Here is a 25,190-nt window from a genome sequence, read left to right as displayed (position 1 = left end):
TCTGGCTTTTTTTTTGTTTTGTTTTCTTTTTAAGGAAGCACATGTAGCATTGCTGACATTTTTCATTGGTGTGAACACAGCTTACACGTTATTATCATACATGACAGGTTGAGATGAAGAGAAGACACTTAGTGCCCGTTAGCTCGTTAGCTTCAATCCAACATATAAACACTGATGATTATGGACAAACACACACTCGGTGACCTCTTAAATTCCTTTTATTATTGTTATTATTCTTATTATTATTAAAATTCAAATATTAAAACAAACCAAAGATACAAGCTGCACATCTGCACATCACTCCCTAAATATTAGTAGTGAGCAGGTGTGTGTTGTGCTTATGGCTCTGTTCGCTTGTGCCTGTAGTCGCATGATCCACGTGCCGCCGTCCCCCCCGACCCCCCGTCACCCCCGCTCTAAATGAGTACACACTGCCAATGTGACACCGCAGTGACAATCAGATACCGGCCTGTTCCCTTCCCCTCAGGGGGAGGCTGTATGCTGGTGTGGGCTAGCTCAACCCCTGCTTTATGACAAGGACATAACCTCAGCTGTACTTTGTGTGTGTGTGTGTGCGTGTGTGTGTGTGTGTGTTTGTATGTGGAGAAAATGGTGGCAGACAAGTGGAGTATTTACGCTACAGGATGTCTGGCTGGAATCTCAGAACAAAGTCTGTGAAATAAAGAGTCCCCGTGCAGCGGGGTGACGGGATAAAATTCGAAAAAAATAATAATAATCTTTTCATAATGTTTGGATTGCATCCAAGTTGCTTTCAAAAATATGTCTGCGTCGTTTTTATGACAGGCATGAGTTTGTCTTCACCTTTACATTCACTCCTCTGACTGCGACAGCCCTTTACTGTTGTCATTTGGACTCCGTAAGCCCGAGCCGTGACTCGAGCTAGTCCGGCTCAGCTCTGTTGGGCCCAAAGAGGTGCTTCAGAAAGTGTGTCACTGCATATCTAAATGTGACAGCCGTCCCGCAGTAGCCTGAGCCTCCCTTTTCTTTCACCCGTGTCTCAGCCTGGGACTGTGGCCGTCTCAGGCCAAGCATGGGTGTCAGTTTGAAATTAAGAAAGTATTTAAGAGATAGTTCATGAGCCTTAGAAGTCAAGTCTGGTTAAAGAAGTTATCAGCAGACAAGTGTCTCGTCCACAGCAGATAACTGTCTTGGTGTCTTCGTTTAGTAGAAATCCGCATTAGTCTGGACCGAAGGATAAATCAAATGGCCGGTTCAAGAAGGGCCAAAACTAAAGCTGACTTTTACAGTTTTAAAACAACTGTAATCATTAGATAGTCATAGCGATTAACTGTACGTCAACAGCATTTTATGAACCTTTACATCACTGTCACATTTACCCAATGTGGTTATTTAAAACAAAATAATCCTGATTATTTACACAGGAAATGGAGATGGGAGGCAGTGCGCCACCAATTAGTTTCCTTTGTGAAACACATACTAAGAATGAAACAAGTAAAGCCCTTTCAGTCAGAGTAATCACCAAAAAAACAACAACAAAGAAGTAAGGCAGCGCGAAAAAATAAAGAAGTGTTCATTTAAGTTGCTGTAATATTTACCTGTGAGAAACTTTGACTTCAAATGCTTCTGCATTCTCCAATCAGAGTACGTTTCACACAGGAAGACCACTGCTTGCGCAACACCTCCTTCCTACATTTTCTGAGCATATAGTCATCAGCTTTTTTTTTTTTTTTTTAAAATAAAGGCTTGATGTTAACATGCTAGCTTAATGGTTTATAAAAACTCCATTCGAATAAACCTCTGTGGCGCTTTTGAGAGGAAGTCGTTTTAAGATGGTAGACGTCTGCTGTTGTCTCGGCCCTTTTTTCCTTTTAGCTGTTAGCGTTAGCCTTAGAGAAAAAAAAAAAAACTAATCTGGATGTATACTGAACCGAAGCAGCAAGACTGTTATCTACTGCAGGGAAGACATTACAGAATCTCACTTCAAAAATTCTGAACTTTGTCTTTCCATGACTTTAAATCCACAGATGGATTTGATCTGTCGGTTTTGTCATGTTGTTTGACTTCTAGTGCATTTGCTGCAGAGCCTTCGGAGATTATTCTCCAACAGTGTTAACCCACATCTGTAGTCAGGAGAACAATTTCAATTGGTTTTCAGAAATGTTCATTCATCTAAAAAATAATAAATAAATGAATAAATACTTTGCATTATTTTTTATCCGCTTTATCCTGTTTTGGGTCACAGGGTGCGTGGGCGGGGTGAAGCCTGTCCCAGCTGTCGTCAGGATATACTAGCTTTAGTCCAGCCTTAAGGTAAAAGAAGCTGTGCTTCTATTTTTGCATGTTATGCAAATGAGATAAAATGGCTTAACTGGTAAGCTTCAAAGGCAGTGGCAGTCGCACTTTTATTATTGTTTTTGGCCAATTCCTGGACGCCGCTCCAGATCTAGAATACTGATATGAGACAAACGCAGCACTTCTCGTTCAATTTTCAGAAAGGTTTGCATTTAAATACAAAGTTAAATATATAAACAGGAGAGCCTTATGTGTATTCAATTTGTCTGGTGGAATAAAAATTGAAAAAGGAAAAAAAAACAAAAAAAAAAACCTGCCTTTGGAGAAAGAAAATTTCTGAAGTCAAATTCAGCTCTAATTTTGGTTTCCTCTCAAAGTCTTCTAGATAAATGAGCATTGGGTTGTTGAGCGCTGATGTTTAGCTGACCGGCGCTCTTTGTTCATGCATGTGTGCCTGCGTTAACTCTCGCTGGCGGTAAAATGAAGGGAGACAGGCCCGGCATGCAGCGAGAGCTACGACAGGCAGAGAGGAGAAGTGGGTCATCTATATGCCAGCCGAGCAGTCGGCATTAATTCTCCTGCTTCCTGTTCTACTAGTCATCCCCGACAGTGGAGAGAAAGAAGAAAAAAAGTGAGAAAGGGTTGGTGGAGGATACTGTTGTACATGACGAGTTTCTTCAAAGACAGATTCTTGTTTTTAGTTACACGTAAAAAAAGGGAAATTGCTCTATGTCCTGTGTAAGCTACAGTGGCAGGAAGATGAAAACAGACAAGGAGGAAGTAAAACGGAGGCCCTGAGATGGATTGATGCAGTCAATTCTACAACAGCCTATCGGCAGAATAAAGTGACAACAATGAGGTCAACTGTGCTATTCGCTAGAATTTTCTCCACATGTTCTTAGTTTACTGTGCTAAGTACATCTGATGGCTTCACAGAGCATCTCGTTTGTTGCATAATGCACTTGAAACCCAAACACACTGAGTTAGTTCGATTGTATAACAGTTTTCCCACTCATAACGCCGGGTGCTAGACACTGGATTCCTCTACACGTCAAAGATTCAATCTGAAAAGAATTTTTCTTTTGTGCTCTGGTTCCGGTCCTAAACCCACACGTGCCAGCACCGAGCGTCTCTGGAAGAATCGGGACCGGCGACTAAATGACTGCATTGCACTTCAGTTTAAGGCGAAAACGTTTGCAGTGGAAAGCGATGTAAACTTAAGGCAGCATGGATCGAAGATCTAGAATTCCTTAAAAATGACTAAAATCTAAGTCACTCGATGCATTTCGTCATGTAAATAACCAAACAGCATAAAACACAAGTGAATGCACCCTCTTTCAGTCTATAAATAATAACAATAGTAAAAAAACAAAAAAAAATACCACTTGTATTCGTACACGGTTTGTGCGGCATGCCTTGCACACACGATCATGTCTCGCTTAACCTCGCCCACGGTCTAATCAGCCGGCCCAGTCGGCCAGAGCGTTAAACTATAAATTAAACACTGCTTCTGTTCATTTTTTGCATTTCAGCACAGTGAGACCCGACCTATGTTTGAAGGTAGAATGGTTGCAGGTAATTGCAGTAAATTCCTTCCTCTAAAGGAACATCTGGTCCTTTCGTCTGTTGTGGTTTTATTAGCCTCTTTCTCGTGTTTGTCAGTGTTTATTTCACTAACGTGGGGGATTATAGAGGCAAAGAATTGGGTTGGGGCAAAAAAAAAAAAAAAACACATTAAAAATGGATTAAAGCACTGAGAGGTTGGTGAAAAACGGAGAACAAAACGTAAACAAAACATAGAGTTAAGGGATGAAGTAGAGCGGGTATCAAAGGCCAGTCTGGTCAGAGGAGCAGATCAGTATTTAGGTGGGATGACCACCATGGGATCACCTTTCTTTGGCCGCCACATAAGCACCTGGGCGTCATTGGCGTTGGGTTTCACCATGGCGTTGGGGGGGATGGGTTCATTCTTGCCCAGTATCTGAGGCTGTTCCTGGGCCACAGGCTCCTTTAAAACAGCCCTTTGACCCAGAGGCTTCTCTGGGTCCACCTGAATATGAAGCCTCATTCTCCAGCGGATTGTCCGGAGAACGACTGTCTCTGAGGTGGCTTGGTTAATGGCAACCAGCCACGTGGTAAAGCTCTGGTCGCGTTGGATGCTGCTGAGCAGAGGCACGTTGCTGTCGCTGACCGGTACTCCCCAGGTAACGCTGGGGTAAAAATTGTCGTTCATGCTGACCGCGAACTTGCTGTCCTTCTTGGTGGGCCCTACCACAGTGCAGGTCTCTGTGGTGTTGCCATACCACGGGTAGTTGACGCCGTCCGAGTCGCTGATTGCTTGGATCTTGCCGTCACGCAGGTCCGGAAGCTCCCAACTTGACCTGGATGTTAGAAATAGAGACACAAATGAGGATTTAAAAAGAAACTTTGCTTCTTCTTTTTTTTTTTTGTCTTGTAATTAATCAAGAGTAAAGGTATGGAAGCCGTACTCTGAAAACACACCATGTTGAATTTATCTGCTCCCCCATTGCAATGTTTGAAATTATGCAGGTCTTATTTTAAATGCAAGGTGACACAACTCATATTTAGAAATCTGACAACAATCGGGTCATTTTCAGTTTGCCCGACCAAGACTATGGTGATGTGAAAAATGAAGTCAAAGAAAAAACATACATGTAAAAAAACAATTTAAATGAAATCTATTTCCTTCAAAGAGATGTCGGTTGTTCATTTAGGCTGCTTCAACAGGTACTGGTCATCTCGATTTGACCTTCACTATTTTGTACTTTTGTAGTTGTGATTAATATCATGCATGGAAAAAGTCTGGTATGAAAAGAAGCCCAAAAACATCAATAGATATTTTGTCAAATTGATGAAGGAGAACTAATCCAGCCAACTTCAGTCCATGGTGGGAGAATGTATAATGGCAAAGTTTCAACCTTTTAATTCTGTCTTTCATAGATCATACTGGATTTATAACTATTGGCAGCCTTTTACAAATCTCTGCAGAATAAAAACTGAGACAAATGAATACAGTTAGTAACCATAGCACAGGGGCCTGAAAAATGAGCAAGAGGAGTAACCGCTTCACCATTTTTAAAAGAGGAGGAACAAGCTTATATTTTATGCTTCATCATTTATTGTTTTACTCAAAAATCTGATCATCCCTTGAAGTCTGACAAGTTTATAAAGCCTTGGTTAAACAATGGCAAGCTAAAAGTACTAGTAATTGCTACATTTTGTTTTTGTATTGGTTCAGTTGAACTCACATGGTGCAGAAAAGTCTGTTTTTATTTATTTATATTTTTTAAGTTGCTTCATCTTAGCTTCAGCTAAGATGAAGATGTCCAGACAGACGGTCATGCACAGGAAAAGTAAAAGAATCTGATTGACTTTTTAAGGGTAAAAGACAGAGTCGCATCTCGCTCCCTCACTGTAAATCAGATTAGACACAGCAGAAAACTTTGCACTGCTTTGCAGTATTTAGGCCTGGTCTGCAACGGCGATATGCAAACGCACGCGCGTGTCCTCCAGGTCTCTGTTGCAATGATGCTGCCATTTGTAGAAACTCCATTACAGTGACTATTTTCTATCTAATCCAAACTGTTAACTCTTTAATTTAGCTCATTAAATCAGCATTTATCTGAAACAGCGGAAAGTGACAAAAACACCAAAACCAAGAAACCTTTTGAAAAAAACCACCAATCTCTTAGTCATTAGTTATCCCGTGTTAACTCAAATCATTTTGACAGTTTTCAATCGGTTAAACACTGTTTAACGGCTACTACTTTCAAGATTTCTTGCTAATCTTTTTTTAGCAAGAAACTAGGTTAGACACAATCTTAGCAGACATGACAAAAGTTTTAAGAAAAATCAGCCTACAATCTCTTATCGATAAATCTCTGCCCATACCAAAACCTCTTAAGATCGGCCCCTTCATTTGACATTATCTTTGCCAAGTGGCAGGAAGTCAGGAAGAACGAATTCATACAATTGTGCAGATAAAGTTTTGGTGCGGGGTGGCAGAATTTTCAAAATGTGCAAAACAACAGTTCAGGTAATTTATTACTCAAAGAAAATACAGCACAGCTGATTGCTAAGCAGGCAGTGTGTGTAGACGCACAATCCAGTCCACTGACTGGTCTGCTGTTTGAGGATTGAGCTGAAGAGCCGTCTCCTGCAGCAGGTATTGATCCGAGAACTTTTGACTGGGTCACCTTGGTACAGAATATACCTCGTCTTTAAAAAAAAAAAAAGTTTGAAAAAATTAAAAGGGATCGGCAAAGCTTGGCTACTGTGGCTAAATCACAGGGAGAAATGTATCAACTGCATAAAGGTAATTCTTTGTAGACTTGGCTTTTTCAGAATGAGCACATAATTTAAACATTGTGATTATTATGCTGTCAATTGAAATGACAACAATGGAAACTTTATTTTGGTTTTATTGAACTTGAATTGTTGGGGAGACAACGGCATAAAAATATGGTGGAGATGCACTTTAACGTACCAAAAAGTTGTTTGTGAAGCTTTTATGTGAATGTAGGAAGATGTGTGCTTTACTTTCTTGCTTGCATTCTTTATTCTCAATTACTGACAAGTTCAAAAATGTTAATAGCAACATTAAAAATAAAAAATAAAAAATCGTATGGCCATGACTTAAACAAATGACCAAATCTGTGATTAAATGACACAAACTGAAAACTAAGTCACATTTTATGTGTTTTTTTTTGTTTTCGGCATTGATAGTAACTCATTTCAACCTTGTTGCCTAACCACACAAGAAAGAAGCACTAAGCCGATTCAAAGCCTGACAGCTTAATAGTTCTGGTTTTCTTCCTACTGACTTAAAACTACAATTCATTAATGAAATATTTTGACACATACAGCAAATGACAAAGAACATCTTAAGTCCCTCTGTTCTGACCAACATTGATTTTCTGTCTGCAATGTGAAAATAGATTACCTTTCGTTCCCTGATTTGGAGGATCAGCAGAATAGAGGTGAAGCAGTGCGATGAACGGCCACACAACTTACTGCTTCTCCACCCGAAATTTACATGCATGCATTTATGTGGAAGAAGCTTTATGAAATAAATGCACCTTTTATTGCTGTGGCATGAACTCACACTGAATAATGGAGATAAAGCTAACTTAAACAAAAGCGTGGGTGCCAAAATCGGTGGCATCCCTACAATTTCTATTACACAAACTATTAATCCAAGTTATTACAAAAGCTTGTGGCGCAAAGCCCATTTTCTCTTAGCTACTCTTCAAAATGGGAAAGCCAAGAAACTCTGCTGTTTACTTAAAGTCTCTTGACTTTAATTAATCAAGAAATATATATAAAAATTTCCACATGCATAAGTCGGAACAAAAAGTAAAATATTCAAAACAACTGGTGCCTACGGATAAGGAGAGCGCTGTCTTCGCGTCTTCTATTCAGATGGAGCATTACTGCACCCAGCATAAAAATACTTAATGGAGACAGGAAGCACCAAGCAGTGAACACAGGTAAACCGTGGATACCTCTACCCATTCCGGAGCTGACAACGCGAGTGTGGAAACCACCGCTAGTGTACACTTCCTGTTGTTTGCCTTTCCGGACAGAAACTCAAGCTTGTAGTTTGGAGATTTGTAAACGGTGCATGTATTGTGATTACTTCGAAAGTACCCAGATTGAATGAATGAATTTGGAACGTTGTGCATGATTTTAAGGACTTGACAGGTTTCCTTCATGGGAGACAAAACGCATATCTGCAACCACTACTAGAAACCTCTTTGCCGTTTCCTGTTACTTTGAATGTTGTAGATAAGTACAGATGCCTACAGAGTAAATGTGTCCAAGACACAGAGCAGACGAGAGTGTTTGCATTAAGAAAACCGAGAAGGCTTTTTGTGTAAAGTCTGAGCTTTAAGCAGCAGTTTCTTTTTCTTTTCATTTCTACGTGAATGCAAGTATACGCCTGCCTCCTAGCAGACGCACACGGGATGTCGAAACCAACCAAATCGTACCTCCCAATATCCCAACGGTGCACATGGGAGTGATGAATGTGCACAGAATCCTGAGTCCACCGTCCAAAGCCAGCCGAGAAATTATCAATATTACCATCCTCAGCTGTTCTGTGCACTTACAGCATGCTGGGCCGTTATCACCACCAAAAGCAACTATGCGGTGTGAGATTCAAGCAACGAGAATTCATCTTCTACTGCATCTTGACGGTAACTTTTAAACTGCAGAAAATGGGCATGTGGGATACTTTTGGGCTGTGGCATTTGCATTTACTAAAATAACTTATTTAGTATATATATTTTTTTTAAATGTCTTCACCTTCACAAATCTAGATGTAGGCATGTCAAAACCTTTTTTTTTTTTTACTAATACTGTGAAGGCTGGGCCTATATATGCTTGAAGACCCTGAGGAGCACAATGAGCTGGGTTGATGCACACATCACAGTTGTGGATGAAAACTGAGAAAGTCCAATATCTCCAGTGGTGTTTATCTTGTCAATTTAAAAAGCATTTATTGCTCACCGTTGCCTGAATTTGCTTTTCCACAGCCTACCTTCATGTCCAACATCGTCCAACACAAATAACAATATTACAGTGGTCACAAAGTATCTGATTCCTTCAACCAACAACACCTACTGTATCCCTAAAAAGCTGTTTCTCCCTTGCATGCAATAAATCTTGAACAGAAGCGGCTTAGTGGCACAAATGAGGCAATAAATACATTTTAAAAATCCCCACAAAAATAGTCCTGCAAATACTTAACAGGTCTATGTTAATAATTCGTTCAGGGTGTCCATCACAGGGAGAGACACAAAGGATAAACAACCAATGCATGCAAAAGCATTTGGGCAATTTAGAGTAACCAATTAACTTAACAGTCCTGTTTTTGGATTGTGAGAAGAAGCTGGAGAATCCTGAGAGGACTTACTTATGCATGGCATGCATGGTGAGAACATGCAAACTCCAAGTAGACAGACCTCAGACTGGGATTCAAACTCAGAATATTCTTGCTGCAAGGCAGGAGTGTAGCCTAGACAACCACCTATAACTTAATTTGTTTCAGTGATTCAATTAATTTGAATCTGAAATACAATTAATATTCAGATTGCTTACACAGAGAGGAGTGTGTTTTAAGCATTTATTTTTACTAACCTTGGTGATAATGGCGTCCAGCTAACAAAACCCCAAATTTCTCAGAAAATTTGAACATTACATCAAACCAATAAAGAAAAAAAGAAATGTTTTTTATACAACAGTTCTATGTTGTGGTCTTCACAATTAAGGGGAAGCAGGCTTTTCACAGAGTAAATCAATGACTGGAAAGTCGAGTGGAAGAAAAACAAAGAGTAAAAAGAAAAAGTTGAACAAGCAAGAGAAATGACCTTAGTCTTTAAATGATTGTGTGGCAAAGTCCATTCAAGAGTTTGGAGAAGATTCAAAAACCAAAGGCTTGTGGAGTCAAAGTGTTAAGAGTCACCACACAGACATATTTATGTTAAGCCGTTCCTGAACACTAAATGTTCAAAGTCTTCCCCGAATACTAGAAGTTGCTCAAAGGTCCAACATCCTGTTTCTGGAATAAGTCAATTTTGCATCTTATTTGGAAATCAAGTTTCCAGAGGAAGACTAGAGAAGCAGAGACTTCAGTGTGACTGGAGAGCCATGCCATCTGCTGGTGTTGATCCATTATGTTGTATGAAGTCCAAAGTCAGAGCAGCTGTCTACCTGGACATATTAACAGAAATCCCCACTTCCTTCTACATACAAACTTTACAGAGAAGCGGATTTTATTTTTGGGACGTGCCTACACTGCCAAAAGCGCCAACGCCTGCTTTAGTGGCCTCCTGTTTAGAAAACCTTTATTTTAATAATCTTATGTAATCTTTTTTTTTTATTTATTTATTTGATGAATACAAATTTAGGTTTTCATCAACTGCGAGCCATAACCATCATATTTAACAGAAATAAACACTTGAAATTATATTTTTTTTATGTGTAATGACTCCATATAAGACACAAGTTCCACTTTTTGAAATAAATTAAAGGAAATAAAGTTTTTGATGACATTCTGACAGATGCACATGCAGACTGGGCGAACAAACGAAGCCGAACTTTTAAAGGCTAATCCTTCCCTTTATCCATCTCTCCATCACACACTCGGGAGAATTCACCTTTACTGCCACTGGAACAGGGGGCTCAAGGGGGAAAGAAACATGTTGGGCCATACACATGGGTGGGGGTGTCTGGCTCTAATCTTAGTGCTGCAGCACGCAGACATCCTCTTCTCTACAGATAAAGTATATTCTGATCAGCGTGTGGTTACCCACAGTAAATAAGACGAGCACTGCATGTCTGCTGACACAGAGGAAACAGAAGGAAGGACAACAGTAGTTGTCACTAACGAATATGAAAGGTCACAGCAGTTATTTCTCATTTAAATACTCTCATCTAAGTGGCCATAGGCGAGAGCTTTTGCACGCTTAGCTTTGAACGTGTTAGTCATTTTTGTTTTTTCAGACAATGCAAAAAACCCCACAGGTGTTCTTGTGTAACCCAGATGCGGCAAGAGTTTCACTTCTGAGTAACATTTCCTCTGCCACGTAATTTTAGCATTACTTGTTGCACGAAAACAGGAATTCAAACCTTCAGCCAATGAAATGGAACAAAAAATAGACAACAGAAAAAAAAAAAAAAAGTCTCCCTCTTGGCAGCTGGGCTCTCACTCTTAAAGTCATTCCCTGCTCTCTGTGTTTTAAGACTGAACAATTATCTTTTAAATTCAGAATACTTTTCAAGTTTTGTTGTTTTTTTTTCTGAAAAGACCACTGTAATTTCAAATATTTATACATAATTTAATCATCATGTTTAAAATTTCCAGAAAATTTATTTATTTATACTAGAATGAGACACAGTTCCAATTGGGTGATTTTCTGTTCTAATCAAACCTGGATAATAATATTAAAGCAAAACAAGTAGTCTTTCTGTCAATCCAAGCACAGAAAATAAGTCAAAACTATAAGTTCAATTTCTTATTATATTTTTCCATTTAAATAATAAATTGAATAATATTTTTTATTATTATTATTATTAATACTATTGTATAAATATGTCATTTTTTAAGTTAATTTACATAGATGAATGATTTTATTAAAACTCTTCCGTTGAGTTCAATTTTATTTAATTTTACTTTATTTTGCTTTATTTTATTTTTTCTACTTTATATTATTTTTACTTCATTTTAGCACCAGCACTCACTCGTCAAACGTGCCAAAAGAGCCAGGCGTGTATACTCACATCCCTTTGTTCCCGTATGTATTGTAGAACATCATGTGGTTACACGCCTGGATCCACCCGATGGTCCACGTCTCTTTGGCCGCTACAGGCGGCACCAGGAGACGCGCATGAGCTCGGAAGTGCGGCGTCCGGTAGCGCAGGACCACGCTGGACGCCTCGTCGATGCTGGTGGGGTTGGAGTCGATGGACGTGCTCAGCTCCAGGACGATAACGCTGTCTCGGAAACTCTTGGGCTTACACTTGAGGCTCTGGATGCAGCCCATTGCACTGAATTGTAACACAATCCACAAAAGCGCCCAAAGCTCTGGAGAAGGAGGTGGAGGAGAAGAAGAAAGACGCATGGAGACAGCAGGAAGAATCACCATAAGTTTTGGACCTACACGCTCCTTTCTCCCTCCCCAACCCTCCGAAAAAAAAAAAGAAGAAGAAGAAGAAGGTCTACAAAACCAAAACGCCTTTATATTTATCAAGAGTGACAAAAATTGCCATGCGTTGATCCGATACTGTCACAGCAGAGGAAGGCAAGCCAATAGAAAAGCTTCACAGCCGCAGAGCGCATGCTTTCCGGTGCGAAAATGCAACTTCACTTGCAGAAGTTGGGCATCACAACTTTTCTGATGCGTGCACTGATGGCCACACACTGTCAAGATACAAAACAACTGCATGGAAAGGGGGAATCTAGAGGCAGTTTTGACAAGATCGTTGAGAGGCTGGTGGTAATTCTGGCCTAAATTATTAAAAGAACTACTAATGTTACATGTTGGAGTCAGATTTCCGTTTGTATAATTCATCAGAAGATAATCCGCAGGAAGACGACGACGTCCAGCCGGTGACATGAATCATGATCAAAGACCGCTGTTGTGGATCAGTTTTAAATGAAGTGACTGTCTGAAGCATGGATAGGCTACAGTCCACATATTCTTAATTTAGAGTCCCAATTCCGCATGAAAAAGTGACTTAACGAGTTAAGACATTTGTATGTCGGATTAAGGGTTCGTGCAGTGTGAATGCAGGAGTTTTGTCTATTTATAGCCGATTAAAAAAAAAAAACAGCATGCAAAAAGAGGTGTACCTATAAAACAATAGAGTGTAATATATCCAGTGTCTTCAGTGGTGTAAAAATTCCTGGAGCATACAGGAGCAAGGCGTTGACTCGCACAGATCTTCGGTCTGAGAGGTAAATCCGTTATCCCCCTCCCGTTATTCTTCTCCACAGCGGCGGCTGCGGTAACCGTCCCGCCGAGAGAGGAGAGCCATCCCCGGCAGAGTTTAAGACTACATCGGCGACATCCAAAGGACACTGCGGGGTCAACGTTTTGCCCCCAGATCCATCGGTAACATAGGACTATGTTAAAAAAAAATAAATAAAAGAACCCCACTAAAGTCCGAAATAAATAAATTTAAAAAATGACAGACCTAATCCAAACAATGCGTCTTGTCACATTGTTGAAGCCAGTGGGTCGTATGCTAGCATTTCGGGTTGTGCAGCTGTTGGAGAGAAATTCCTGAACGAGCTGTCAGATCTCTGTCACCGTCCCATCGTAACAACGGCAGGTTCACCCCGCTGCTCACAGAGCCGCCGGAGAAGCAGCTTTATAAGCATCTCCATGACGACACTTCCGCCTTGAGCAGTGAGCACGATGGGAAACGTAGGCATCATTAGATTCAGTATAATTACTGCATAATAGACAGCTCTCTCTCTTTTTTTTTTTTTTTTTTTTTCAAAAAAAAAGTACCACATGACGTACCGCATAATGTAACTTTTTTCCCCCTTTTTTCACGTTACAAACCCACTAACTTTATTGTATTTGATTGAGGTTAACAGAACAACATGAAGTAGCATATAGGTGATGTGAAAGGGAAACGATTTTCTAAATCTGTTGGAAATAAGAATATAAAAAGTGCTGCAGGCATTTGTATTCAGCCCTCCCGAGTCAATACTTTATAAAGTCACCTTTCTCTACAATTGCAGCTCGAATTGTCTTTTGGGGTATTGCATAACCCTCACAGCTAACCCCATCACATACTGATACTTTTGTCTGTTGTTCTGTATTATTAGCTAAATGTGGCCCTATTTTAAATAATTCTGAAAAGCCGAATTATTTTTTTGTTTCACAAAGTAAGAAAATATCAGATATTGTGAAATGGTGGTGAACTTTATATTTTGTAAGTGTTTTCACTTGTGATCGCTGAAACTGTAACAGGCCTATTTTGTCCAACCTGCTTTTAGAAACCTTAGTTTCTAAAAGCATAATTTAAGTTCTAAATTTTATTTACACCTAGGTGGGGCCTATTTGTTAAAATCTCCATTTTCTGTTTAATACTATTATACAGGAGTGAAAGTAGGGGGGGGGTACGATAGGGTACTGTGTACCCCTAAAAGATTTAGCGGGGGTACGCAGTACCTGCAAGAGAGGGAGGGACTGTCTGCTGTAAAGAATCATTGGGTTCACTGTGCAGCCGTGAGTTCACCCACTAATCAGCTGTGAGTGATTAGTTTTTCAAGAACAATCCAAAACACGATTTAATCAGTTAATAAATAACTTTTTTCTCTCATTTCATATTGTTTCTGAACTCTTCGTGCTTTGCTAGAGCAGGGCTGCAACACGTCGATCGCGGAAGGTTTTGAGTCGATCTCGGCATTAGGTGACAAACTGAGACCAGCACGTCCTCCTCTGACTGGCTTATCAAAACGTTCATAACTTTATTAAAGAACAACAACAACAAAAAAAAAAAAGGTCAACAAAACGTGTTCAAATTAATGACCCAACAAAAATAATAATCTCAGTAATTATTGTTTCAATAAGGTGTTGCGCAATTATATGCGTTTCGGTTCCATTATCAAAATAACTAGCAGAGCAGGAGTTTAAAATTAACTAATCAACCACCTTCGGGGTGGTTGATTAATAATTAATAATTGCAAAATAAATATCAAGCCTGAAAACCTATCTAATGACCAAATGTAATCTGTGCTCGGCTCGAGGAGCGAGCGGTTGCCACGGCAACCTACAAAGAGAGAGAGAGAGAGAGAGTAAAAAGGTGCAAGTGGTTTACAGTTGATCACCTGTGCAGTTATTTTACCTTTGTTTACCTTTGCTGTGACTAACACAGCCCCTGCAAACTTGGACTAATTACCTCGTTCTTTGTGAGTATGTGTCATTCACAACAAACATCAAACATTAAGTATTTAACAAACAAATGTGAAATTAAATTGTCTAATTTAAAAATAATAGTTTTATTGCCTCGGTTTGAGCTCAGAGTCTGAGACATTTTTCCTCTATCAAAAATTTTTTGCTTCTTATTTAGTGAAAATTTTGATGTTGATGAGGCTTTCTCCAAAATGATAACCTTTTTCAACCTTTATAGCTCCACTGTTGAAAATGAGGCCCTAACATTCACAAATAACATTGAAATAAAATCCGGTCCAACATCTGGTTTGAGGTAATTCCTCTGGAACCTGTTGGAGGAAAAATATCTCAACTTCAGAAGATGTGCTTTTAACTTAACAGAGCTCTGTGGTTCCTCCTATCAGTATGAGAGGTCAGGGTGAGGAGGCGCCATGTTAGGAAGATGAAGTGGAAGCTGCAGGATCTTCAGAACAAACAGGTCATGATGCTGGGCTACTGATTATCCCTCTGTCTGGACACAGGATCAATATAACCAGTTTAAAAGGTAAAATGAATGGTTATATGCCAGACATGGAAAACTGGGATGTACTCCATGCCATGATTTTCAGAGTTTAGGTCTCATGGCATCTCAAGGTGTCGACATTGCAGCCAGTGGGCTGAAGGAAATACAGCTCCATTCTGTAACAACGCAAGAGCTATAAGCAGCTTTTATCGCTTTGCAAAAGAATTAATCAGCACAGAAACTCCAAAGCACACAAAGAAGCAATTGTAATATATAATATACATTTGTCATAGTAACCCCAAGAATTTAAAACTACTTTCACCCCTGCTGTTATAAATTCCTAACTTACTTAGTTACTGTCAAAAAACCAAGATGAGATGTAATAAATAATAAATAGGACCTTAATGTACGTAAATATGTCTCCTGAAGTATTAAAATACCACACATTTATTGAGTAAGGACCTAAATCACAAACTAATTAAAATTCAAAGATTTTATCATTTAAAATAATAATAATAATAATAATAATAATAATAATAATAATAATAATAATAATAATAATAATTTCAACTGTTATTCAATTAGTTCTTGATTGCTTTACTGCAGATCAGCAGGACATAATTAAAACTGTCACTGACTTTTCAACCAGATCCTAACATTTGATTGGTTAAGCTGCTCGTGTTGACCACAATATAGCTAGTCACGCCCATTGTTTACGATGGGTAGGGTTAAGAAATACAATGAAGTAACATTGTAGAAATTATTAGAGAAATGGTGAAATAATTTAAAGAATATTTGGTTTGGAAAATAAAAATGTGTTTTAAGCGTGTTAAAATTTGTATTTATGATATAAATTATGTATTTGTTCTATATTCCAATAATAATTTACCCTAGTTATTATTTAATGACGGGTTTTTTCTTATAAACTGTGGTATTTGGAGATCAATAAGAAATGAACCTATGAGCTTTGTGATGTGTGGGGGGTTTTTTTTGTTTTTTTTTAAGCACCTTGGAGAACTCCGCTGTACGTCAGAGCGCACCGCTTAATCTGAATCGTGGTTGTGCGTGAACTACGTCAAATCTGCGCAGTAGCACTAGATGCAGCAGCAACACAGCTGCATTGTCTTTTTCCTTTCTTTATGCTCTCTCGGATTTTTGCTACATCCAGAATATGGCGACTCGCTCCCAGGATGTGACAGGTGTGATGGATGCTGCGGGGAGGATCTGATGCCGGAGGTGAGACCACGAGTTTCTTTCACATTTTACGCCGAGCTGTGCTGTATTGTTGTGCCTAACTGAAATGCTCATGTTGATCTTTTTTTGTTTTTTTTTGTTTTTGTGCCCATGCTGTAGGTCGGGTTTCACGGGATTGGCTGGAAGCTGATGCCATTCAGTAGCTGCGCTCTGCCGGTCTGCGTGATATAAACAACATGGACATCGCGCATTCCCCCCACACTAAATATAGCTATTAAGGCCACAGGAGGGGGAGGACTGGTGTTATTCCGAGACAGTGGGCCGTCGTGGTGAACTCCAGCCACCTGAACTACCTTCCGAGGATTTATCTTTTATTGGGCCCTCAGAAGGAAAACTCGATTCTGACCAAACATGCCCTCGGCGAACAACGTGAGATCCAGGGCGCGGGAGAGGAACAGCGTCCTGAGCAGACCCGAGTTCATGTCTCTCAATCATCAACCCCTCCGTGGCGGCTCCGGGCCCCCGGAGAATCGCTGCGGTCCTAAACGCGCGCCTCAAACCAAGCACCAAGCGATCCAGAAGAGCGAAGAACCTACCGAAGGCGGCAGCAAGGACAGAAGAGAGTCCACCAAGATGCCAGAGGAGGACTGCATGCAGCTCAACCCTTCCTTCAAAGGGATAGCAATGAACTCCCTCCTCGCCATTGACATCTGCCTGTCCAAACGAATGGGGGTGTGCGCTTCCACGTCGTCCTCCTGGGGAGGCTGCAGGTCCATGGTGGCCCTGCTGGCGCTCACGGGGCACGGCATCACGTGGATCATTGGCACTATCGTATGTCTGACACGGAGCAACACTCTGGCTGGTCAGGAGGTCCTGGTCAATCTGCTGCTGGGTAAATAAATACCACATCGCATTCACCAAGTTGCAACACGCCGGGTCATTATTTGGGGGGTGATTCTGATTCACATCCACTTTTTGCTGCTTTATTTCTTTGTCTCGCTCATAAATTCTTATAAAATCTGACACATCAACTAAAATGTTTTAAGTTAAAACCTTTGGTTTTATACAAGGGTTTATTATAAGTGTTATAATCAGAAATTTTTCGTTGTTTCACAAAAACAGAAACATGGGTAAAAGCGACGATTAATGATACTGATTCTCCCTCTGTGAGCAGAAATTTCTAAATTAAATGGCATTTTTAAATAACACACACACACACACACACAAAAACAATCATTTTCACTAGGTCACAGTTAAGTCAAGGATCAGGATAGGATATATACAGTATTTATAGGCTCTACATATTTTTTCTATATTTTTATGAGAGAAAAGCATACATTGCAAAGCGACACCAAAAGCTTCTTATGCTGAAGAAAAGCATTCCACAGCATGATGCTGCCACCACCATACTACATCATGGGAAAGGTGTGTCCAGGATAATATGCAGTGTTACTTTTTTGTTCCATAGATTTTTCTGATGTAAGTTCAATTTTAAGTCTTATAAGAAACACGTTTGCTCTGTTAGGCTTGTGGCAAACTGCAGTTCGAAATCCAAATGGATTTCTTTCAACAACGGGTTTGTTTTTGCCCTTCTTCGACAAAGGCCAGATTTGCGGATTGCACGTTTAATAGTAGACATTAATTAATTAGTCATTATTCAAGCTGAACTGTGGTACAGGGCAGCTCCTCCAGAGTTGCACGGTCCTCTTCACTGCCTAAGTGATTGATGCTCTTCTTGCCTGGTCAGGTTGGTCATGTTAAAGTAGGTTTGCAGTTCCTCACTCTTTTTATCTGAATGATTGATGGAACGCTGCTCTGTGAGAGCTTCAAAGCTTATGACATACTCCTCGTATGTCAGTCAGTTTATGTGAGTCAGTCAAATAAAAAAAATCCCATTAAAATACATCAAAATTTGTTGTTGTAAAAGTGACAACATGTGGAAATGTTTTAGGGATGTGAGTATTTTAGAAATTCCATGCCTATGACATGCTCAAAATAATGCAAGCTCCAAAATATTGCAAGAACATCTTAAAAACATTCAACCGTAGGTAGAGTGAGATCTTGGAAAATCCCTTCTGTTTGTGTGGTTTTGATCCCAACGTGTAAAGGCTTCAACAATCTGTATAAAGTTTGTAAATTCAATATTTGGAATATGTGAATGAAGAGAAATGTACTTGCACGATGAACAATAACTCTTGTATTTAGCTATTTAAAAAATATGTTTATTGTCAAGAAGCTTACTATCTTTTAGAAAGTTCAGTTTTATCTCAAACAATTTTTTTACTTTGAAACTTTAGCGTTGCTTACTGCTATACATTAAAAGCTGCTTAGATGACTTTCAAAAATATTTTAGATTTTTTTGCAAAGGACTCAACACATAGCTCAGACAGAAACAATAATCCTGACATTCCTAAAAAAAAAAAAAAAAACCCTAACCCTACACTTCAGAGTTCTCAACATCATTCCCATATTCGATTTATTTTGGAAACATAAGATGAACATCAAACTAAAAATGAAATATTTCCCAATTACAATAATATATTTATGTCTCATATTTGATGCTGGGTTGTATGCGTAACCTTAATCAAAAACTTTAATGGCTTAATTTTGATCCGGCAGAGCAACACATGCGCCTGGAACCTGAGCAGTGAAAAGCCAGCTTGCATTATTTCATTTTTAGCTTATGTCATGTTCAGACTCGTAAATAATTTTGCTTTATTAAATGTCTTTTTTTTTATTTTCTTTTTTTTACCCTGCACCACAAACAAAGCTTGATCTTTTCAGAATCATTAAGACATCTGTGTGTTTGTAGTCACATGTTTGCAGTCAAATACCCAGTCTCAGCACAAAATACAGATTAATCACATTGAAAGTATTACAAATCTACTCACTGAGGCCATGCTGGAACTGATTGGAAGCCAACAAATCTCTGGATTTGGGACACTGTTGCATTGTGTTTGGGGTATTATTTGAGCTCCTGTGCTTGTTCATTATTATTATTATTATTTTTTTTTTGTTCTGGAGAAAATCCACACGCAGAAGCGACAGTAGTGGGGAAGTAATATTTAATGGTGGCCGAAAGTGTTTTCGATTTTATATATTACTTGATAACACTGTCATTTCAGAGTTCAGTTGAATATGATACACTATTTTATTTTTTTTATTTTTTTTTTTTTTGCAGTTGTGTTGTTTTGAAACAATCACTTCCCTTTTTATGCAGAGGTTTTTGCATTATTATCAATCACTGTAGGTTTTGAGGAAAACACAGTAAATATTTTATTCAGTTTTATTAAAATTTCTCTAAATTTGCAAAAGCATTCAATTTTCTGAGTTAGAAAAAAAATGCTTTTTATAATTCTGAATGAACACAACATGTTTGCACTAATTATAATCAGGTTGTATTGAAAATCTGTTTGTTGGAAAGCCAATGCATTTTTACTCCTCATGTTTAGGTATTTTTTTAAACAAAAAATGTAATATCTGAATTTTTATAGTGAAATTGAATATGTGAATATTTAGTTATAAAAACCTCCTGAAACCGCATTTTGAATGCCTTGCAGAAGCACCTATATATATAAATTATATATATATAAATATATATTCAGTAATTTCACTTAACTCCAATCCAGAGCCACGCGGCATTCTGGGGGATCTAAGCTGTTTAAACTCTCACGGCCAGCTTAGCAAGATTTGTGGCATTAGCTAACTCACTCACTCACTCACTCACTCTTTGGTTACCTAGCAATAACCTGTTGAGTAACATGTGTAGCAACAGTTTAAGCTTCCCCCACTGTGCCTCATTACTGCTTAAAAATAAACAACAGCGGAGTGGAGTGAAAATTGCAGATGAAACAGGAAAGGTCATGGTGCCAGTTTGGCACTATTTCAGATATCTAAAACAAACAAACAACAACAAAAAAAATGTAATTAATTATTATCAATACCGACTGATATGAGACACTTATATTGTGGCACATTTTTCAGCCCTATTCTGTTTTGGATTAAGGTTTGTACTTTGACTGGGCCATTCCAACAAATGAATATGTTTTGATTTAAACCATTCCCTTGGTTTAAATCTGGCTGCATATGTTCGGTTTCTTGCGGCTGGAATAGATAGCATTACGAGAACGCTGAATCAGGGCACCAAACCCAGTTTGTCAAACAGTTGATTTTAAGTGTGTGACGACGGCAGACTTGAAGTTGGAGATAGCAAAGGGGCCATGGATATTTCTGGGACTGTCGCTGAGTTATAAAAAGACTCTACAAATTTCCGGCATGCGAACTTGGAGCAAATGTTGCTTGGTGTTATTGTATGCCACACTGGTTATTCTTAGTCACCAAGATATCTGTTTACACATGTATTCCAGTTGTTTTCAGACTCAGCAGGATTGTGAGATCTTACAATAGTGAAACAAGTACATGCAAGAAAAATCAGTATTTCACTTGCAGTTATTTTTAGGAGGTGTAAAGCAAGACATTGTACAGCTTATCATAGCCTATGTGACAGTCAGATTACTGCTTCCATGCTTGAACAAATACATTGATCAGTAACTTGAAATATTCCAAGAAATGAGAGAACTGTTAAGTGACATTTATCTCAACTGAAAAACAAGGGAATTAAAAAATAGAAATGCTGATAAGATACACAGAGTGAAGTGTTACAACTAACTGCATGTCATCTGTTTTAACCATTTACTATTCTTAGACTGTTTTGTTGCCTGTTATTTTCAGCAAATCTGTGTTTTTGCTATTTCTAATACAGTATATTTTTCCACTTGTTTTGTCATTAACATTGCATATTGCATATCACAAATCTTTTCCAAGAAAAGGTAAAAGGAAAAGTCAGATCTACCGTCTATGTCGTGGATATATATAAACTAACGACTCCCTTAGTGGAAACATTTATGCAGTGAAACTCTTTGAACACTTTATGCACAGCATTAAGATTTTGATTCTTCCACTCTCGTTTGTTCTCGTAGCCCTCATCCTTGACGTCATGACGGTTGCTGGAGTCCAGAGACTGGTGAAGCGCAGAGGACCGTGGGAGATGGCGCCAGGCTTCCTGGATTGCGTCGCCATGGACGTGTACTCTTTCCCTGCCGCTCACGCCAGCCGGGCCGCCATGGTCTCCAAATTCCTGCTGTCTCACCTGGTTCTGGCCGTGCCGCTGCGCATCCTGCTGGTGCTGTGGGCCTTCCTGGTGGGCATTTCTCGAGTGCTCCTGGGTAAACACCACCTAACTGACATGGTGTGCGGCTTTGCTCTGGGCATGTTTCACTTTAGTCTGATGGAGACAGTGTGGCTGTCCTCAAACACCTGTCAGACTCTTATATCCATAAGTACACTCAGCTGGAGCCCTTTTTATTGAGCTTTGCTCGGCTTACATGACGTTGCAACTGATATTTCAACTGTGCAATACTGCAGACTTTGATCTTTGGTCTAAAGGAGCTATTTATGCAGCAGTAGAGAGGTTTTACTAAGCTGTGACCACAGAAAGCTGATATTTTGGATGCAAATGCTGACTTGCATGCAATAAGCAAAAAAAAAAAAAAAAAAAAGTCACATAGGCCCCTGGCCCATTCAGGATTTTCTTACAGCTTCATAAACTCTAGATTTAATCTTTAATCCCCCAGTTTTAACAAACATTGAAGACAAAAGAATATGAAAAATGTTTATCCTGTTTTTGGTTGTATCAATCCTCCATTCAGTTTTGCTATGACTCATTCTTGTTCTTCCTTTGATTATTTTTTTTTTTCTTTAACTGACACCGTGCTGAACAGTGTAGGGAGTTGGTTGCAGAATATATCCAACATTTCATTATTCTTATTTGGCACTGATGTAATATTTGTATATTTTTGATGGATTCTTTTGCACTTTTTATTGTGAAGTTCCACTCTACCCTTTTTTATGCAACTGATTTGAACCATTTATGCACAGATGCCAAGGAGAATTCAATACTTTTCTTGTACTTTCAAAACCTAACCTTACAAATGGTATTGGTTTGTCATTAAAGGCTCTCTGCCTCACTGAAAAGCTGCAGCGTATGCGTGCATATGAAGTGTGTTTTGTTTATTTTCTTTCTTACTTTTTGGTGGAACTTGTTTGATATTTGAAATGAACAATGTATAGTGTACATGAGTTAGCTTTGTACTGTGCAGAAATCTGTGTACAATGTTTACACTTTGTTGCTGCATCTCAAAAATAAAACCAGATATACAGTTGCAAAATATGTCTTTGGGTTTTATCAATTCTGTAGCACAAAATTTCCAATAACAAAAACTGTTTTTTTTTTTGTTTGTTTGTTTGTTTGTTTTTTGTTCTGTTTTTTTTTTTATTGCAGAAATGATTGTGACTTGAGTTTCTTGAGGTTTTACCAATCCTATCCAGGAATAAACATGATTAATGAGATGTTTACCCAAATCTTAGTGGTTCATTAGAATACATTCATTTGCTTCAAACATCACATGCACTTCACTGCATCACATGTGGTTCAGCAGGGTCAGCAAAAAAAAAGAAAAATGAAAAAAAAAAGATGTGTGGTTAATTGAAATCCTTCTCAAAGCTTTCGCACAACTTGAAATGTATGTGCCGGAGAAACAAGCACATACATTTTTCTATGTAGCTGTTTAAAGTTGTCCCTGAACCACCTCACGTGCAACGTGAGATCTCTCTACCATGTGGAATGTTGGACATGAGCAAAATTGTATTCATCCATACTAACTTTCAAAAGGGAGAATAATTTCTTGACCTTTGAACTGTATGTATGAGGGGTTCTGCTGACGTACTTCTTATCAACAGTGAATTTCAATCTGCTGTTTCTTCACACCTCAATTATACTTGGGACCCAAATATTCACAAACTAAACCGGACCTGGACAGAAAAGCTGTATTATTCCACAATCACACAAAGGAAGCAGCACTAATGCAAGGCGTTGTGGTCTTTAACGCAGTTATAATGAGGAACTGAAACTCCTTATTCTACTTCCTGATCCTTTACAGAAATTATTGCATTACAAAGTTGTCTGCCAAGTTGGTCTATTAACAAAACAAAAAAAAGTCCAATGTAAAATTGTTAGGTTTTGTTGTTGCAACATGATAAAAAGTGAAAAAAGTTCACATCCTTTTGAAAATGTTTGTAAGGTTCTGTAGTTATGATGAGTCAAAAGAGACAATGTTTCCTTGTATGTTTTACAGCAAAACGAAAAAAATTCTTTTCTGAAAAGTCTTTTCAAAAAATAGTTGAGGGGATCCATCATTGTACAAAGATGATCCATCAGTGTCCAACAACTGAGAACATTTCATAGATAAACCAGAACAACAAACAGTTTCTTCCAAACTAAAACATAAAAAGATAAGCAATTTGTAAACAACTTGTTAAAATTCAAATTCAAATTTGCTCTAAAATGCCAGAATTTTTGCAGCTCTGTATGAACAGAATGGTTTGTTTCGGAACATGTGTAAGAGTTGTTGCTTCAAAATCAAGGCCTTTCGGCTTGCCTGGTGTGCAACCAAAATATTGTGCCTCTGGACTATTCTGCCCTGTGCATGCAGTCAGTGTTCACAGACCCCACATGTCCCTCTGTTGTGTCTTTCTCCTAATTTTGAGCTGTGTTTCACTTAGATTAAGGTAAGATCAGACTCAACAACCTTTAGGTGCCTCATACCTTTGAGCATATCACATCTGCTGTTCTATGCATGTTATTATGGTTACTATTAAATTTTTTAGTCCTGTTTTCACAATATGGCTAAAATAGCTATATTGTGAAAATAGCCATATTGTGAAAATATATGGATGATAACATCATCCTCAATGATGTTATCAATGGGGATGATCCTCAATGATGTTATCATTGGGGATGATCCTCAATGATGTTATCATTGGGGATGATCCTCAATGATTACTTTTTGGGGATGATGTTATCATCATCCCAATGATGATGATAACATCATTGGGGATGTCTGAATTATTTAATCATCCCCAGTGATGTTATCATTGGGGGTGTGAGCATCTCCAATGATAACATCAGTCCTCCGTTATAGATTATCCATGAAAATACAATAGTTTGATCAAAACTCCTTGTGTGATTTATAAAAGCTGTTTGAGTTTTAGATACCAGTACAGCTTCCAGATAAATTACAATTTCGCTGGTTTGAAGAGAGTGCCCTCTGGAGGACGGTGACAGCTCTCACTTGGGAATCTTGGAGTAGTTGTTTTTGTGTCATAAAAATATTGTCAGTGCTGGCTGAAAAAAAAAATCCAATAACAATAATAATAAAAAAAGAATTTGGTAAAGCTGTCTGAATGCAGTGTTGTCAGACAGTTCTCTATTCCAGCCTGCAGAAAATGGAAAAAAAATAAGGAACTTATAAACAAATGTAAAAAAAAAAAAAAAAAGACAGTAAAGTTATGCCTTATGTGATGTCACCCAAGGACTGGTTGCATGAAAACTTATTTTTGAAAAGTTAGATTTAATCTAAATTAAATATGTTTAAAGCAAAATACATTACTTTTTTTTTTTAATCAAAGACAAACTAAATCTATGAGTTTGATTTTACAGCAAAGTCAGTTATGGAGTGAAAATAGTCTCAAAATTTTCACTCCATAGTCTGTTCATTAAATTATTATATACTTATGTTGCACATGATAAGAAAGTAATAGGTTCTCTTACTCTTCAAACTACCAGCATTTCTGTTCAAACATGTATGTGTTTTAGCTTAGTTTGGCATCTAAGCTTAAACACATCTACTTTAGTAGATGCCAAACAATCTATTTTATTATATGTGCAGTTA

General features: G+C 38.5%; 2 protein-coding genes across 4 annotated transcripts; one reads left to right on the top strand and one right to left on the bottom strand.

Moving 5' to 3' along the window:
• fam78ab (family with sequence similarity 78 member Ab) lies at positions 1-13,198 on the bottom strand. Of its 3 annotated transcripts, none has more exons than XM_016674735.1 (3): positions 12,994-13,198; positions 11,578-11,881; positions 1-4,655 (listed from the first exon to the last, which is right to left on the bottom strand). In XM_016674735.1, exons 2-3 carry the CDS (start codon positions 11,838-11,840, stop codon positions 4,130-4,132), a joined length of 789 nt encoding a protein of 262 aa, XP_016530221.1. In that variant the 5' UTR covers positions 11,841-11,881; positions 12,994-13,198; the 3' UTR covers positions 1-4,129. The 3 variants fall into 3 exon arrangements, with proteins under 3 accessions (XP_016530221.1, XP_007559043.1, XP_007559042.1); XM_007558981.2 differs by lacking the exon at positions 12,994-13,198 and adding an exon at positions 12,650-12,987; XM_007558980.2 differs by lacking the exon at positions 12,994-13,198 and having other exon boundaries at positions 11,578-12,643.
• A 2,958-nt stretch (positions 13,199-16,156) lies between these two features.
• Positions 16,157-22,628, top strand: LOC103142765 (inactive phospholipid phosphatase 7). The gene is made up of 3 exons (XM_007558979.2): positions 16,157-16,443; positions 16,561-17,293; positions 21,381-22,628. The coding sequence occupies exons 2-3, from the start codon at positions 16,813-16,815 to the stop codon at positions 21,767-21,769; spliced, it is 870 nt and encodes a 289-aa protein (XP_007559041.1). The 5' UTR covers positions 16,157-16,443; positions 16,561-16,812; the 3' UTR covers positions 21,770-22,628.
• The last annotated feature ends 2,562 nt before the right edge of the window (positions 22,629-25,190 follow it).

Source organism: Poecilia formosa, unplaced genomic scaffold (assembly GCF_000485575.1).
Source record: "Poecilia formosa unplaced genomic scaffold, Poecilia_formosa-5.1.2 Scaffold100, whole genome shotgun sequence".
NCBI classification, from domain to species: domain Eukaryota; kingdom Metazoa; phylum Chordata; class Actinopteri; order Cyprinodontiformes; family Poeciliidae; genus Poecilia; species Poecilia formosa.
Note: the sequence above shows the minus strand (reverse complement) of the source record. Positions and strands in the feature narration are given on the sequence as shown.